The sequence below is a fragment of the Mustelus asterias genome, chromosome 2, assembly GCF_964213995.1.
Source record: "Mustelus asterias chromosome 2, sMusAst1.hap1.1, whole genome shotgun sequence".
Taxonomy (NCBI): domain Eukaryota; kingdom Metazoa; phylum Chordata; class Chondrichthyes; order Carcharhiniformes; family Triakidae; genus Mustelus; species Mustelus asterias.
Window position 1 is genome coordinate 87,987,048 of NC_135802.1, and position 17,448 is coordinate 88,004,495.

The following is a 17,448-nucleotide window of genomic DNA, read 5'->3' on the forward strand; positions in this document are numbered from 1 at the left end:
CCGGATTAATCCGCATCTTTCTAAATGGTCGTAAATCCCATCCCTAAGGACCTTTTCCATCAACTTACCAACCACCGAAGTAAGACTAACCGGTCTATAATTACCAGGGTCATTTCTATTCCCTTTCTTAAACAGAGGAACAACATTCGCCATTCTCCAGTCCTCTGGCACCATCCCCGTGGACAGCGAGGACCCAAAGATCAAAGCCAAAGGCTCTGCAATCTCATCCCTTGCCTCCCAAAGAATCCTAGGATATATTTCATCAGGCCCAGGGCACTTATCGACCTTCAGTTTATTCAAAACTGCCAGGACATCCTCCCTCCGAACATCTATTTCCTTCAGCTTATTAGCCTGTAACACCTTCTCTTCCTCAAAAACATGGCCCCTCTCCTTGGTGAACACTGAAGAAAAGTATTCATTCATCACCTCGCCTATCTCTACTGACTCCATACACAAGTTCCCACTACTGTCCTTGACCGGCCCTAACCTCACCCTGGTCATTCTTTTATTCCTCACATAAGAGTAAAAAGCCTTGGGGTTTTCCTTGATCCGACCCGCCAAGGACTTCTCATGTCCCCTCCTAAGCCCCTTTTTCAGCTCGTTCCTTGCTAACTTGTAACCCTCAATCAAGCCATCTGAACCTTGTTTCCTCATCCCTACATAAGCTTCCCTCTTCCTTTTCACAAGACAGTCCACCTCTTTCGTGAACCATGGTTCCCTCACTCAGCCATTTCCTCCCTGCCTGACAGGGACATACCTATCAAGGACACCCAGTATTTGTTCCTTGAAAAAGTTCCACTTTTCATTAGTGAATTTTTAAAAAACTCTTAAAGGTACACTAGCATCACAATACATAGAAATATAGAAACTAGGAGTAGGCCATTCGGCCCTTCAATATGATCATGGCTGATCATCAATCTCAATGCCATATCCCTGCCTTCTCCCCATACCCATTGATGCCATCAAAACTAAAAAAATCAATCCTTTTCTTGAATACATTCAGTGACTTGGTCTCCACAGCCTTCTGTGGTAGAGCATTCCATACGCTCACTACCTTTTGAAGGAAAAAATGTATCCTCATCTCAGTCCTAAATAGTTATAGAGTCTTCAGTGAGCATCAGTTGTCTTCTCAGGCCTTTCCCCAGTGTGCATTGAGGAAACAGAAGATTCCTTAGAGTGTCCTAGTTTCTTCTCTTCTCCTTCAAGGAGAACCCAAGGTTTGATGTCCTTCAGTGTGCTCTCTTGCATCAGTCTTTCATGAAAAGAATCATGACTCCTGACAATTCAGCAGTCCTGAAATCTAGACTCCAATTACCAGCAATGCTGCAAAGTTACTGTCCCATTTCATTTATGATAATGTCCTCCAAGGAAAAGAAGAACACTGGGATATCTCCAAGACTAAGGGCAAAGAATACTGAATCCCTCAGAAATTATTTGGGGAGTGGGAAGAGTAGGAATTGGGTAGAATCTGTAGCATTAAAGAGGGTTACAGAAATGCAATAGTTAAAACATAGTTTCATATTGCTGATAGAATACTTGTTGGGGGGGGGGAGAGTTGTAGTGTAATGGGCTAATAAATTAGCTATGCTGATGAGTAATGTAGACAATGATGCATCAGCAGTCATGTGCTAGACTCTCACAAGAGGATGGAACAGACTGAAAACAGGAGAGACATATCTACTCTGAAACCTGCTTATATACAGTGTTAATAAACCAGTTTAAAGCAAGTCAAGAATGTAGTCTGTCTAAAGGGAAGATAAGTCATGCATACCAGAAGCCAGGAACCAGCCATGAGTCCACAGAACACGTGGTCGTAGCACAAAGCACATTTTGCAATAAAGATATTTAATTTGACTTTTCTTTAAACAAGAGTAATTGTTGGCATAAACAATGCATTCTAATGGTTGTGTCATGGTTATGACAATACTACTGCAGCATAATCATATTAATTTTAAAACATTCTATCTCAGGTAGCTGTCCTATAATATCAGAGTTCAAATTTAAGTACTATGAGTAGACGAAGATGGAATTCTAACATCGGAAGATAATGCCGACTAAAACCCATTATTAATTTGAGAGATTCGAGGTGTAATCAGATCTATACAGTCAAGGAAATGAAAGATGTGAGTAAATAAATCTAGGAACTAGGAGAGGAGAAAAACCACTGCTGACATACTATTGTTGACATAAGAAAACCCCTTGGCTCACATCCATTTCAACACTATTTGCACTAACATGTGATGTTCCCAATCATCATTATTTTCATCCTTTGTTACACATTAGAAGATTGCAAGTATATACATTTGACCTGAGCTGGACAACAAATCTTTTACAAAACAGAAAATGCTGGAGAAACTCAGCAGGTCTGACAGCATCTGTGGAGAGAGAATCGAGCCAACGTTTTGAGTCAGGATGACCCTTTGTCAGAGCTGAAAGCAAAGAAAATCAGACTAGATTTATACTATGAGGGTGGGGGAGGTTGTAATTGGTGAAAGAGAATGTAAATGGTGACAATAAAGGCTGAGAAAGGTGCCAAAAGGGTCCATTAAGTGCTCAGAATGTGTGAATGGCAGAACAAAGGTACAGATTGTTAGAGGATTACCTGAGGATTGTGGATGTTGGCTCTGCGATATAGAGACAAGATGGAGAGCGAGATTTCAGAAGTGGAAAAATAAAAATAATAAAAAGTGATAAAACTGGGTGAGTGAGATGAAAAGAAGAAATAAAATAAATGGAGATAAGGTGAAGGTGGGGGTGGGGTGATGAGAGTTCATGCTCTGAAGTTGTTGAACTCAATGTTCAGTCCTTTTGCCTTGAAGAGTTCAAGATAAAACAAAGCATGGTGAGGAATCAATATTATGGCAACTTTACCCTCAAACCAAGGAGATGTAGGCAGAACTGGACAGTAGATTTTATTTTAACTTGGCCATCTGTAGAGAAAATTTTACATTATATTCATTGTGGTATGTTAACAAGGTTAGTCCATTTTGCACTAACATTGGCCGAAGAAGCCATTTTGTATTTTGCACTTTTCACATGTATTACTTAGTGAGATAACAAGCAGTCAGCAACAGGTGATTAAATAAATGGTGAGATTCAATGATGTATAATTGAAGAATTGTCATTCAAGTAGTTATTAAAAGTTGGAAAATAATACTTGAAGTGTAAAATATTATTTGCTGCAAATCAATGTTTCTAAATGAGCTGCTACGGTCTGTGGAAACCAGAGAACACTTGGTGCTACTGTCCTTGACAGTCTGAAACAGGTACACAAAAAATAATGGAGACTTGTCCGAGCGCAAATAAAAAGATCATGAAATGTCCCATTGTTCTTCCCCATGGCACCATATGCGCAAATGGCCAAATTCAATAAAATTAACCCAGTAACCACAATCAGCTAATTACAAAAGACCAGATTAACAGATGAGTTCATGTTAATTCAAGAGCTAAATGTGCATTTTGAAAACCATCTTGTTGCTTGCTAGTTCAATTATAATTGTGGAGGTACATGGTGCTCCCGAGGATAGGATTTGTGAGAAATCACTATCAGCGGGGAATCTAAGGAATATATACACTTCAACTTGGGATGATTGCCTGAACCAAAGGTGTAAAAATGTTGGTTGCGTATCTTGATAAGTATGCTTTTACCTTTTACCCTCTTTTTGAAAAATAAACTTTGATATCATCTGCTATTTCAAATTTAAAACAGTTCAAATGGTTGATTTGGAACTGAGTAATTAGGTGCGTGCAATTAAACTGGATTTAAATGTAAATTGAATGCCTCTTTTAAACTGGGGCAGATGAACAAAGCACTTGCAGTTCATTACTCAATACATACAAATGGATACACTTTTCACCTCAACATTTTGAAAAGTTCACTGCTGAAACCATGAATATGAATTTTAAAAGGGACAACTTGTAAGGCAAACTTTAATTTTTATGTGGAATAATCATAATCAAATAGCAATTTCATTCTAAAATGCATAATATAGGGATTTTAAAAATGGGCAAAAGTTTGACTAATTTAGATCTTGCAATTACACCAAAATATGACAATATTTCAGCATAAATGTCATTTCAAATAAAATACACCACACTGTCTTACAACACAGTACCAACACAGCCACAATCACAATCCTTTAAAGAGATGGCTGGAAGCAACTCTGAGGTCTATAAAATAATGAGGGGCATAGATCAGCTGGAGGGTTAACATCTTTTCCAAAGGTAGGGGAGTCTAAAACTAGAGAGCATAGGTTTAAGGTGAAAGGGGAGAGATAAGAAAGGGGAGAGATAAGAAAGGGTCCAGAGGGGCATTTTTTTTTCCCCACACAGGGGATGGTGAGTGTCTGGAACAAGCTGCCAGAGGTAGTAGTAGAGGCGGGTACAATTTTGTCTTTTAAAAAGCATTTAGACAGTTACACGGGTAAGATAAGTATAGAGGGATATGGGCCAAACCCGGGCAATTGGGACTACCTTAGTGGTCAAAAAAGGGCAGCATGGACCAGTTGGGCTGAAGGGTCTGTTTCCATGCTGTAAACCTCTATGACTCTATAATAAGAAAAAAATTTAAGTAATACTTCCTGGGCATCAGGATGTGCAAAATTGTTCTCACTCTAAATCATTACTAATGCAATCTTCTTTCCAAAAATGTTTGCAGTCACAGACCCCTCTTTGTCTAGTCAGTCCCATCCATCCCCTTCAATTCCTTACTGAAGGCCCAAATCCTTGTAAGTATTTCACTGGCCAGTCATTGGTTGAATCCAAATGAGCACTGGTGGACAAAATGGCAATGCATTTGTGGTCAAAGAAGAAAATAAACCAACGGTTACGACGGGGCCACACATTTTCATTAGCAGGCTATCAAATGCAGACAGAACAGGGATTCTCATAAGTTCCATTAAAAGAGGAATTTGGGGCTCTTAGCAACTCATTGCATTGAATTGAATTACTGACCAAAGTGAGAATTCCATCAAATCGCAAAAAATTTGAAATCCTAACTGAAGTCCAGATGCTTCAATTAGATCATCTAATTTTCAGTCAAGTATTGCATTCCCTCCAATATTAATATATCAATCATATTGGAACAAAGTAGCATAGAACACTGATAAAATAGGAGCCTTGGGCGTGACTTGATTTTTTTTTTCAATCCCTCACTTCCATTCACTTTGATTTCTCCCTCTGATACTCAGTTGCTTGCATTGATTAATCATCTTCCACTTGTAAGAACAGACGCACAAGGCTTCAACAACTCTCACAGCTTCTAATGCTTTTGCTGCTTATTATGTATGGTGACAGAAGACAACATGGATACAATAGTTGGTATTTCCCTTGGGTGGGATACAGATCTGGAGGACTGAGATTAAATCTGATTTGATCAAATCATCATCACACATACTGACATCTGCTAACAATATGACAAATATCATCTATCAGGACTCACGTAATCATAATATTTTAATTTAGAAGCCATGTGAACAAAGCACTTCAGAACACCAAACCAATAATTGCTCATTGTTATACCATTTGCCAACATCCCATGTTGAAGCACAGCGAGCTGTAACTTAATTTAAATGTATTCATGATGGGAGCTAAACTGAAGTGACCTAAACTAGGGAGACATGGGGGAGGCACGGTGGCACAATGCTTAGCACTGCTGGCTCACAGCGCCAGGGCCCCGGGTTCAATTCCAGCCTTGGGCCACTGTCTGTGTGGAGTTTGCACATTCTCCCTGTATCTGCATGGGTTTCCTCCGGGTGCTCCGGTTTACTCCCACAGTCCAAAGATTTGCAGGTTAGGTGGATTAGCTATGCTAAATTGCCCCTTACTGTCAGAGGGACTAGCTAGGGTTATTGCATGGGTTTATGGGGATAGGGCCTGGGAGGGATTGTGGTCAGTGCAGACTCGATGGACCAAATGGTCTCCTTCTGTACTGTAGGCATTCTATGATTCTATACTGCCCTTAGCCCTTCTCTCTGATTTTTCCAACCTATTTTTTCGGAAATGCCCAGTTTTGCTTTGAGACCGCACCAACTTCATAAGCAAGCAGTCAATGTGTTTGGAAGCATAGGTGTGAGGCCATGCCTTACAAATCTAAGACAGTCAGTGGTCAATGCCCAGTGATGCGCGATATAACTCACGACGCTAGAGGTACTCGGGGAAATAAAGGCTTTTATTGACTACAACAATAGAGCTACCATATATAATACACGATCCCAGACTAAAGGGTCCCAGACAGAGCAGTGACCTTTATACCTCTCCCAGGAGGCGGAGCCCGACTGGGATGTACCATAAGAACTATATTACAGGTAGAACAGCCCAACCCTAACCCCGACAGTAACATATATACAGACTCATAGTACTGGCCAGACTCTGGCTCAGCACTACCTGGTGGGAACCAACAATGGTTCACCACACCCAGTACAATCATACTACTTGTTAATATAGTCCGCACAACACTTATATCCGCCATGCATAGCATAGGCAGCCATTTATAATCAGACAAATGGTACTCATCATAGAATTAAGTCAAACTGCAAAAGCACCATTTGCAAGATTAAGCTTGTTGCATAATTCAGGAGTTCAATAAATACTTACCCAGTATTTACCAATTTTTTTAAAAATGGGGGTTACAGTTAAAGTCAGGTCTTTGAGCTGTGTCAATCAATTTTCTGTACATTGTTGAAGTGCTTAGTGATGAGATTTTATATGCAACTGCTAACACCAATGAAGACAAATATTTACTGAATGGAATTTCCTGGAGTTCCCCCCAACAAAATATGCTGCTTTCTTATTTGGCTTTACTGTTCACTGCATAAAGGGAGTAAACCACATTAACAGCAATGTTAACATAAATGATTGGGACTCTATGAGCTGGTTCTTTTTGACACCAATTTGCTGGTTTAGTCTTTGTTCAATTAGTTAAATTATTTCGAGAATTTAAAGCTAAAAAATGGGAGGGTTTGGGTCAGGTGAAATTTGAAATTCTTAAAAAATAATATACCCGACCTGACTGCTGCATTTGTATAGAACCTTGCTGAGACCTCACCTGGGATATTGTGCACAGTTTTGGGCCCATTATCTAAGAAAGGTTTTATTTGCCACAGAGGGAGTGCAATGGAGGTTCACCAAATTAATCCCTGCGATGGCAGGGTTGTTTTATGAGGAGAGATTGGAGAGACTGGGTCCGTATTCCCCGGAGTTTCAAATAATGAGGGGTAACCTCAATGACACTTGGAAATTCTTACACAGCATGACTGGGTGGATGTAGAAGGTGTTTCCCCTAGCTGTGAGTCTAAAACCAGGGACACTGCCTCAGAATAAGGGATAGGCCATTTAAGACTGAGATGAAGAGGCATTTCTTCGCTCACAGGGTGGTGAATCTTTGCAGGGTGCTGTGAAAGCTCAATCATTGGTTTTCGTTCAAAACAGAACGCCATAGATTTCCAGAGACCAATGACTAAGGGATATGGAGATAGAGAATTATATTGAAGTAAATAATCTGCCATGAGCTAACTGAATGGCAGAGTAGGTTCAATGGGCTAAATGGACTGCTCCTATTCCTTTGGTCCTGAACCTGCCTCCAGTACACTCATTTCCATTTTTTACTGAAATGGGAAGCTGTGTAAGTAACTATTCCACTCCTGGGAGGTAGATGAGATATCATAAAGCTGCCAGCTTCATTGTTCTACTTTTCAACTTTAGCTGTTGACAGTCAGGCTTCCTGAGCCTCAGAAAATCAGCAACCACATCCAGATGAGGAGTATCAGATCCCAGTGGTAAGTGCCTTTACGTGTACCTCCTTGATCCAACCTACCTGGCTGAACAGCTTCGGCATCATCCACCTTTCCCTACAAAGCCACCCAGTTATGAGTAATTCCTATTAACAGAGAAAATGTTTACTTTGCAGAGGCAAAAACATTTGGCAAGAACCAGTCATACCCTTCTCAATATGCAGGATGTCAAAGATGGGGAATGTTCACCTATTGTAGTTTCTCCATCTGTCAGTGCACATTAATTTGGCTGAAAACCTTTCAAATGCTTTGTACTTATACTTTTTAACCAGAGATGATAGGTGACCTCCTTCAATCAGTGGCAGCATCAAATACTTAAAAAAACAATTTTTAATTTGTGGGACATGGGCGTTGCTGGCTGGCCAGCATTTATTGCCCATCCCAAGTTGTCCTTGAGAAAGTGATGGCAAGCTGCCTTCTTGACTCGCTACAGTCCATGTTCTGTGGGTTGACCCACAATGCCGTTAGAGAGGGAATTCCAGGATTTTGACCCAGCGACTGTGAAGGAACGGCGATATATTTCCAAGTCAGGATGGTGAGTGACTTGGAGGGGAACTTGCAGGTGATGGTGTTCCCATTTATCTGCTGCCCTTGTCCTTCTGGATGGAAGTGGTCGTGGGTTTGGAAGGTGCTGAGTAAGGATCTTTAGTGAATTGCTGCAGTGCATCCTGTAGATAGTACACACTGCTGCTACTGAGCGTCAATAGTGGAGAGATTGAATGTTTGCAGATGTGGTGCCAATCAAGTGGACTGTCCTAGATGGTGTCAAGCTTCTTGAGTGTTGTTGGAGCTGCACCCATCCAGGCAAGTGGGAGTATCACACCCATGACTGGTGCCTTGTAGATGGTGGATAGGCTTTGGGGAGTCAGGAGTTGAGTTACTCATCACAGTATTCCTAGCCTCTGACCTGCTCTTGTGGCCACTGTGTTTATGTGGTGAGTCCAGTTGAGTTTCTGGTCAATGGTAACCCCAAGGAAGTCGACAGTGGGGGATTCAGTGATGGTAACATCATTGAATGTCAAGGGTTAGAGTGTCTCTTATTGGTGATGGTCATTTGTATGACCATTTGGCGTTTGTATGACGCGAATGTTACTTGCCACTTGTCAGCCTAAGCCTGATATTGTCCAGATCTTGTTCCATTTGAACATGGACTGCTTCAGTATCTGAGGAGACGCAAATGGTGCTGAACATTGTGCAATCATCGGTGAACATCCCCACTTCTGACCTTATGATGGAGGGAAAGTCATTGATGGGTCAGCTGAAGATTGTTGGGTCTAGGACACTACCCTGAGGGACTCCTGCAGAGGTGTCCTGGGACTGAGATGACTGACCCTCCACAACCACAACCATCTTCCTATGTACCAGGTATGACTCCAACCAGTGGAGAGTTTGCCCACTGATATCCATTGATTCCAGTTTCACTAGGGCTCCTTGATGCCACACTCGGTCGAATGCAGCCTTGATGTCAAAGGCTGTCACTCTCACCTCACCTCTGGAATTCAGCTCTTTCGTCTATGTTTGAACCAAGGCTGTAATGAGATCAGGAGCTGAGTGACCCTGGTGAAACCCAAACTGGGCGTCACTGAGCAGGTTATTACTGAGCAGGTGCTGCTTGATAGCACTGTTGATGACCTCTTCCATCACTTTACTGATGATCGAGAGTAGACTGATTGGGTGGTAATTGGCTGGCTTGGATTTGCCCTGCTTTTTGTGTACAGGACATACCTGGGCAATTTTCCACATTGTTGGGTCGATGCCAGTGTTGTAACTGTGCTGGAAGAGCTTGGCTAGGGGAATGGCAAGTTCTGGAGCACAAGTCTTCAGTACTATTGCCGGATTATCATCAGGGCCCATTGCCTTTGCAGCATCCAGTGCCTCCAACCATTTCTTGATATCACGTGGAGTGAATCGAATTGGCTGGAAACTGGCATCTGAGATGCTGGGGACCACTGGAGGAGGCCGAGATGGATCATCCACTCGGCACTTCTGGCTGAAGATTGCTGCAAATACTTCAGCCTTATCTTTTGCACTGATGTGCTGGGCTCCTTCGTCATTGAGGATGGGGATATTTGTGGAGCCTCCTCCTCCAATGAGTTGTTTGATTGTCCACCACCATTCTCGACTGGATGTGGCAGGACTGCAGAGCTTAGATCTGATCCATGGTTATGAGATCACTTAGCTCTGTCTATCACTTACTGTTTTTGCCGTTTGGCATGCAAGTAGCTTCACAAGAAGCTTTTGTAGCTTCACCAGGTTGACACCTCATTTTTAGGTATGCCTGGTGCTGCTCCTGGCACAGAACCACAAAACAACAATCTAGAATCCTGTAGTCCCTACTGGAACCATTCCACGCTCTATAAACTGGCAACAACCCCACCTCTTGATGGCACATCCCCTGATTATCTGTACACATCATCAACTGCAACCTGGCAGCTGACTTGATTCGGGAACTAGGGCTGTCGATAGGGCTTTAAACTAAATAGTGGGGGGGTGGGGGGAAAGAGTGTTCAGTTGTATGGCGAATTAGAAAATCAAAGTTAAAGGAGAGGGTAGAAGTGCAGGTTAATGGAGCTGAGGGCTCAGGAGAGGTTAGTAAAGTTTCCAGACCACATAATAGAACAGAGAGTATAGAAGGTGGCCGGAATCTTACCTCAGGCAGAGCAAAAAAGGTGACAAATATGAGAAGGGAGGTGGTCAATGCAGGACTCAGGGTGTTGTACCTAAATGCTCGCAGTATACGGAACAAGGTAAATGAGTTTGTTGCGCACATTGAAATTGGCCGATATGATGCTGTGGGCAACACAGAGATGTGGCTGCAAGGGCTGGGATCTAAACATCCAAGAATGTGTGTCCTGTTGGAAGGACAGGCAGATGGACAAAGGGGGCGGGGTTGCATTGTTAGTAAGGAATGAAGTTAAATCAATAGCAAGAAGTGATATAGGATCAGAAGGCATAGAATCTCTGTGGGTAGAGTTGATGATGTGGAGATGCCGGCGTTGGACTGGGGTGAACACAGTAAGAAGTCTCACAACACCAGGTTAAAGTCCAACAGGTTTATTTGGTAGCAAATTTGGTAGAGTTGAGGAATCGCAAAAGTAAAAAGACCCTGATGGGAATTATGTACAGCCCCTAGCAGTAGTCAGGATGTGGGGCAGAAAATAAATCAGGAGATAGAAAAGGCACATAAAAAAAGCAATATTACAATAATCATGGAGGACTTCAATATGCAGGTGGATTGGGAAAATCAGGTAGGTAGCGGATCCCAAGAAGAGGAATTTGTGGAATGTCAAAGAGATGCTTTTTTGGAGCAGCTTGTGACAGAGCCTACTAGGGAACAGGCAATTCTGGATTTGATGATGTGTAATGAGGCAGACTTGATCAGGGAACTTAAGGTGAAGGAACCCTTAGGGAGCAGTAACCACAATATGATAGAATTTACCCTGCAGTTTGAGGGAGAAGCGGAATCAGATGTAACGGTATTACAATTAAATAAAGGTAACTTCAAAGACATGAGGGAGGAGCTGGCCAGAGTTGATTGGAAAGGGGGCCTAGCAGGGAAGACAGTGGAACAGCACTGGCAGGAGTTTTTGAGCGTTATTCGGAAGGCACAACAGAAATTAATCCCAAGAAGGAGGAAACATGCTGAGGGGAGGACGAGGCACCCATGGCTGATGAGGGAAGTCAAGGACAGCATAAAAGCAAAAGAAAAAGCATACAAAGTGGCAAGGATTAGTGGGAAGCCTTTAAAAGTGAGCAGAGGACAACTAAAAAAGCAATTAGGGGAGAGAAGATGAAATATGAGTGTAAGCTAGCTAGTAATATAAAAGAAGATAGGAAGAGCTTTTTTCAATATATAAAAGTTAAGTGAGGCGCAAAATTAGCCATTGGACCACTGGAAAATGAGGTTGGAGAAGCAATAATAGGAAACAAAGAAATGGCAGCGGAACTGAATAGTTACTTTGCATCAGTTTTCATAGTGGAAGATACCAGTGGGATGCCAGAGCTCCAGGAGAGTCAGGTGGCACAGGTGAGTGTAGTGGTCATCACTAAGGAGAAGGTTCTGGGGAAACTGAAAGGTCTGAAGGTGGATAAATCACCTGGACCGGATGGACTACACCCCAGCGTTCTAAAAGAGAGGCTGAGGAAATTGTGGAGGCAATTGGTGGTGATCTTTGAGGAATCACTGGAGGCAGGGAGGGTACCAGAGGACTGGAAAGTAGCAAATGTAACACCACTGTTTAAGAAGGGAGGGAGGCAGCAAATAGGAAATCATAGGCCGGTTAGCCTGACTTCGGTCATTGGCAAGATTTTAGAGTCCATTATTAAAAATGAGATCGCAGAATGCTTGGAAGTGCATGATAAAGTAGGACTGAGTCAGCACGGCTTTTTCAAGGGGAGGTCATGTCTGACAAATAGGGCCGAATGGCCTCTTTCTGTACTGTAGGCTTTCTATGATTTCTATGAAATCTGTTAGAGTTCTTTCTGGTTGTATCACAGCTTGGTGTGGCTCCTGCTCTGTCCAAGACCGCAAGGAACTGCAAAAGGTCGTGAATGTAGCCCAATCTATCACGCAAACCAGCCTCCCATCCATTGACTCTGTCTACACTTCCCGATGCCCCAGCAAAGCAGCCAGCATAATTAAGGACCCCACGCACCCCGGACATTCGCTCTTCCTTCGGGAAAAAGATACAAAAGTCTGAGGTCACGTACCAACCGACTCAAGAACAGCTTCTTCCCTGCTGCTGTCAGACTTTTGAATGGACTTACCTTGCATTAAGTTGATCTGTCTCTACGCCCTAGCTATGACTGTAACACTACATTCTGCACTCTCTCTCGTTTCTTTCTCTATGAACAGTATGTTTTGTCCGCATGGTGCGCAAAAAACAATACTTTTCACTGTATGTTAATACATGTGACAATAATAAATCAAATCAAATCAAAAAGGTAACAAGCAAGTTGGATAAAGGAGAACCAGTGGACATGATTTATTTAGATTTCCAGAAGGCCTTTGACAAGATGTCACATAGGAGACTGTTAAATAAGTTAAGTGCCCATGGTGTTAATGGGTAAGATCCTGGTATGGATAGAGGATTGGCTGATTGGCAGAAGGCAGAGAGTGGGGATAAAGGGGTCTTTTTCAGGATGGCAGCTGGTGACTAGTGGTGTGCCTCAGGGGTCAGTGCTGGGACCACAACTTTTCACAATATACATTAACAATTTGGAGGAAGGAACTGAAGGCACTGTTACTACGTTTACAGATGATACAAAGATATGTAGAGGGACAGGTAGTATTGAGGAAGTGGGGGGCTGCAGAATGACTTGGACAGATTAGGAGAATGGGCAAAGAAGTGGCAGATGGAATACAATGTGGAAAAGTGTGAGGTTATGCACTTTGGAAGGAGGAATGGAGGCATTGACTATTTTCTAAATGGGAAAATGCTTAGGAACTCAGAAACACAAAGGGACTTGGGAGTCATTGTTCAAGATTCTCTTAAGGTTAACAGGCAAGTTCAGTCAGCAGTTAGGAAGGCAAATACAATGTTAGCATTCATGGCGAGGGGGCTAGCATACAAGAGCAAGGATGTACTTCTAAGTCTGTATAAGGCTCTGGTCAGACCCCATTTGGAGTATTGTGAGCAGTTTTGGGCCCCAAATCTAAGGAAAGATGTGCTGAGGAGGGTTCACAAGAATGATCTCTGGAATGATGAGCTTGTCGTATGAGGAACGGTTGAGGACTCTGGGTCTGTACTCGTTGGAGTTTAGAAAGATGAGGGGTTATCTTATTGAAACTTACCGGATACTGCGAGGCCTGGATAGAGTGGATGTGGAGAGATTGTTTCCACTAGTAGGAAAAACTAGAACCAGAGGACACAACCTCAGGCTAAAGGGACGATCCTTTAAAACAGAGATGAGGAGGAATTTCTTCGCCAGAGAGTGGTGAATCTGTGGAACTCTTTGCCGCAGAAGTCTGTGGAGGCCAGGTCATTGAGTGTCTTTAAGACAGAGATAGATAGGTTCTTGATTCATAAGGAGATCAGAGGTTATGGGGAAAAGGCAGGAGAATGGGGATGAGAAAAATAGCAGCCATGATTGAATGGCAGAGCAGACTCGATGGGCCAAGTGACCTAATTCTACTCCTATGTCTTATGGGAAGTCCCAGGTTTCGACCTTGCACAGAAAATCTGCAGAACCCTCAATTACTTGAGGGCAGGCCAGAGAAGATGTGGCCACTTGCTCCACATTTGGAATATGACAGAACTGTGACCATCCAAGTCAGGCCATTGCCCACACACACTGAACCCCTGCCCAAGAGATCAATTCTTGATGGCAGTGAATGGCTGTTATGGCATTATCAATAGATCTGAAACTTTGTTAGGTACAAAGAATATATGTATTGATAACGAGAAACCATGGTGTTGAAGGTTTTTGCAGCATGAAGCTGCCTTGAACCAATCTCTAGTTCTTACATGCTTACTGCATGGTTCCAGAAGCAAGACTATTGGAGAGAGAACACTCTCTCACTGGGGTGATCACCTACTCTCGGTTCCCATTGGTCCCTCAAGTCAAATGACCCTCTAATGCTGTACTGTCTTAAAGAGACAGACACCACATATACAGCACAGCCATTCACACTGCAGCAGCTGAAACTATGGATGGATTGTTAATCTCAACATCGAGCAATAACAGCTTTCCCAGCCATCCAAACAGGAAATTAATTCCAGTACAGAACTAACTTTAGTTAGCTGCCAAGTATAATGGATTAAGTAAAATGTTTATTACCTCGAAATTTCACACCCAACTGTAATGTTCGGAGTATTCTGCAGAGAATGGAGGTTGGCGTGGATTGGGGATTGGCTATCTAACAGGAAGCAGAGAGTTGGGATAAATGGGTGCTTTTCTGGTTGGCAGTTGGTGACCAGTGGCGTGCCGCAGGGATCGGTGCTGGGGCCTCAATTGTATACCATTTACATAGATGATCTGGAGGAGAGGACTGAATCTAGGGTATTCAAGTTTGCTGATGACACGAAGGTGAGTGGGAAAGCGAATTGCGTGGAGGACGCGGAAAGTCTGCAGAGAGATTTGGATAGGCTGAGCGAGTGGGCGAGGATCTGGCAGATGGAATATAACGTTAGCAAATGTGAGGTTATCCACTTTGGAAGAAATAATAGTAAATTGGAATATTATTTAAATGGAGAAAAATTACATCGTGCGACTGTGCAGAGGGACCTGGGGGTCCTTGTGCACGAATCGCAAAAATTCAGTCTGCAGGTGCAGCAGGTGATCAAGAAGGCGAATGGAATGTTGGCCTTTATCGCGAGGGGGATAGAATATAAAAGCAGGGAGGTCTTGCTGCAACTGTACAAAGCACTGGTGAGGCCGCAACTGGAGTACTGTGTGCAGTTTTGGTCCCCTTATTTGCGAAAGGATATATTGGCCTTGGAGGGAGTGCAGAGAAGGTTCACCAGGTTGATACCGGAGATGAGGGGTGTAGCTTATGAGGAGAGATTAAACAGATTGGGTCTGTACTCGTTGGAGTTTAGAAGGATGAGGGGTGATCTTATAGAGACATATAAGATAATGAAGGGGCTGGATAGGGTAGAGGTGGAGAGATTCTTTCCACTTAGAAGGGAAACCAGAACTAGAGGGCACAGCCTCAAAATAAGGGGGGGTCGGTTCAGAACAGAGTTGAGGGGGAACTTCTTCTCTCAGAGGGTAGTGAATCTCTGGAATTCTCTGCCCATTGAAGTGGTGGAGGCTTCCTCGTTGAATATGTTTAAATCACGGGTAGATAGTTTTCTGATCGATAAGGGAATTAGGGGATATGGGGAGCAGGCGGGTAAGTGGAACTGATTCGCTTCAGATCAGCCATGATCTTGTTGAATGGCGGGGCAGGCTCGAAGGGCCAGATGGCCTACTCCTGCTCCTATTTCTTATGTTCTTATGTAGGACTGATTGAGCTGTTGGTTTAACAGGCCCACTGTAGCTCTTGTAAAATAAAACTATTTTGTAGTTTACACTTGCCTATGGCCATAAATATAAACAGCATTCTTCCCTTTATGAGCAAGTTTTAGTTTATGGCTAAAATTCGCTATCATTGGAAAATGGCATGTATAGGCACAAAGTTTATGGAAGTGATTTGTTCCAATTTAAAATTAGCTGCTTTTTTCTACATTAGCCACCGACAACCAGTAAGTTTTGAGTTCATTGATACACAACTGTGTGTGGAAAATGAGTAAGAATTGTAAGATAATTGCAGTATTTATTTTGATAACCATGAAAATGAGAAGTCAAAGTAAACACATTATCAGTGTTCAGTACATATTGTAAATAGACCTATTTTCGGAGAAAAATGAAATTTCTGAACCACGTCCTTCATTTTAAGTATTCTGTTCGATGTTGAAACAAAACAATGCATTGCCAACAGTTTTATACCATTTGGGTTTTTGAAGCAAACAGAACAGGGAGAAGAAAACAAACAAAATTCCTCATAGCATAGAAAAAATGGATTTTGAATGTTATCATGACTGAAAATATACTGATAAGATGTACCTTCCGGAAGGAAAAATATGGTCTAGCAAAGAAAGGGGAATAAAACTCATGTCAAAGGCGGAAAATAAGAACTTGAATTTACTGCTGCTGATTGCAAGTGAGGGAATAGGAAGTTCAATGAATTAGAGCACAGTCCAGACTGACAGGAGAAGAATGTCCTCCCACTGCTCTGAATTGAAATAATTTCAGGCAGTCTCCTAGTGTTCAAAAGTCCACAACACAGGTCTGCCCCAATTCACCATTAAGTCAGCCAACCACGTTGTGGTGTTTGGCAAATGAGAGGAATGGAAATTTCACATAAGACTGAGAGGGGCAATTCTGAGGTTGTAAATGCAGGATGTTGTTGGACAGAGCAGAAAAAAAACATCTAAGCTGCACTTAACCAACAGTAACCCAATTTATGGTTGCTTAACACGGAAGGCAAAAGAAAAGTGCTCAACTGATTTAAACCTGACATTTCAAATCTCATGGAATACAGATACACTGAAAATATTGAATAATAAAGTAGGTCGAGTCAGCAAATAAATGAACCAAAAATGTACATCCCAGTATTGGGTGATCTCAGTAAGAAAAGCAATGACTGAAGAACTACAGTTGGCCTCAGTAACCCCTGGTTTGGCAAATGGCAAACCTCTGATGGCCCTTGTTGGAAGCATAGATCTCAGTAAGAACAGTGTCTATTCAGCTACAGTGCCCCATGGTTAATAAGCCTGTTAGCATTCACTGTAAAGGCTCATCCATGAACAAGGCCTTACCAAAGAGTTCCCAGCACCATGTGAACTGCACAAAGTCAGTGGCTTCAATAGAGGGGAAGAGGGAAAAGAAAATTCCACATCATGTATAATGTTTCCGAAAGAATATCAACATCAGAATCAGAAAATTTCTGGAGCCACTTTAAAACTCACCGTTTCCAGACCCAAGAGAACAAGGAGTGGGATTGTTGTCATTCCTCCCTGAATCCATTCTTCCAGGGACACTGTACCATCATGGTCATAATCTATCTCCTCCATCATCTCCTGAAGAATCTGTCACAGAGGAGAATCAAAGGCTTCAGTTAACCTTGCGTACAGCTGAATTTACATGAATACTACATAAACCCAAAAGTTTA

The 17,448-nt window shown here is 42.5% G+C and overlaps 1 protein-coding gene across 6 annotated transcripts in view; it reads right to left on the reverse strand.

The window, feature by feature from the left end:
- The window catches only part of dgkb (diacylglycerol kinase, beta), a 679,678-nt gene that overhangs the window by 483,864 nt on the left and 178,366 nt on the right, over positions 1 to 17,448 (reverse strand). For all 6 annotated transcript variants that reach the window (XM_078228107.1, XM_078228097.1, XM_078228136.1 and 3 more), the window contains one exon: positions 17,246 to 17,365. In XM_078228107.1, coding sequence (XP_078084233.1) covers positions 17,246 to 17,365 — 120 coding nt within the window. The remainder of the gene's footprint in view (positions 1 to 17,245; positions 17,366 to 17,448) is intronic.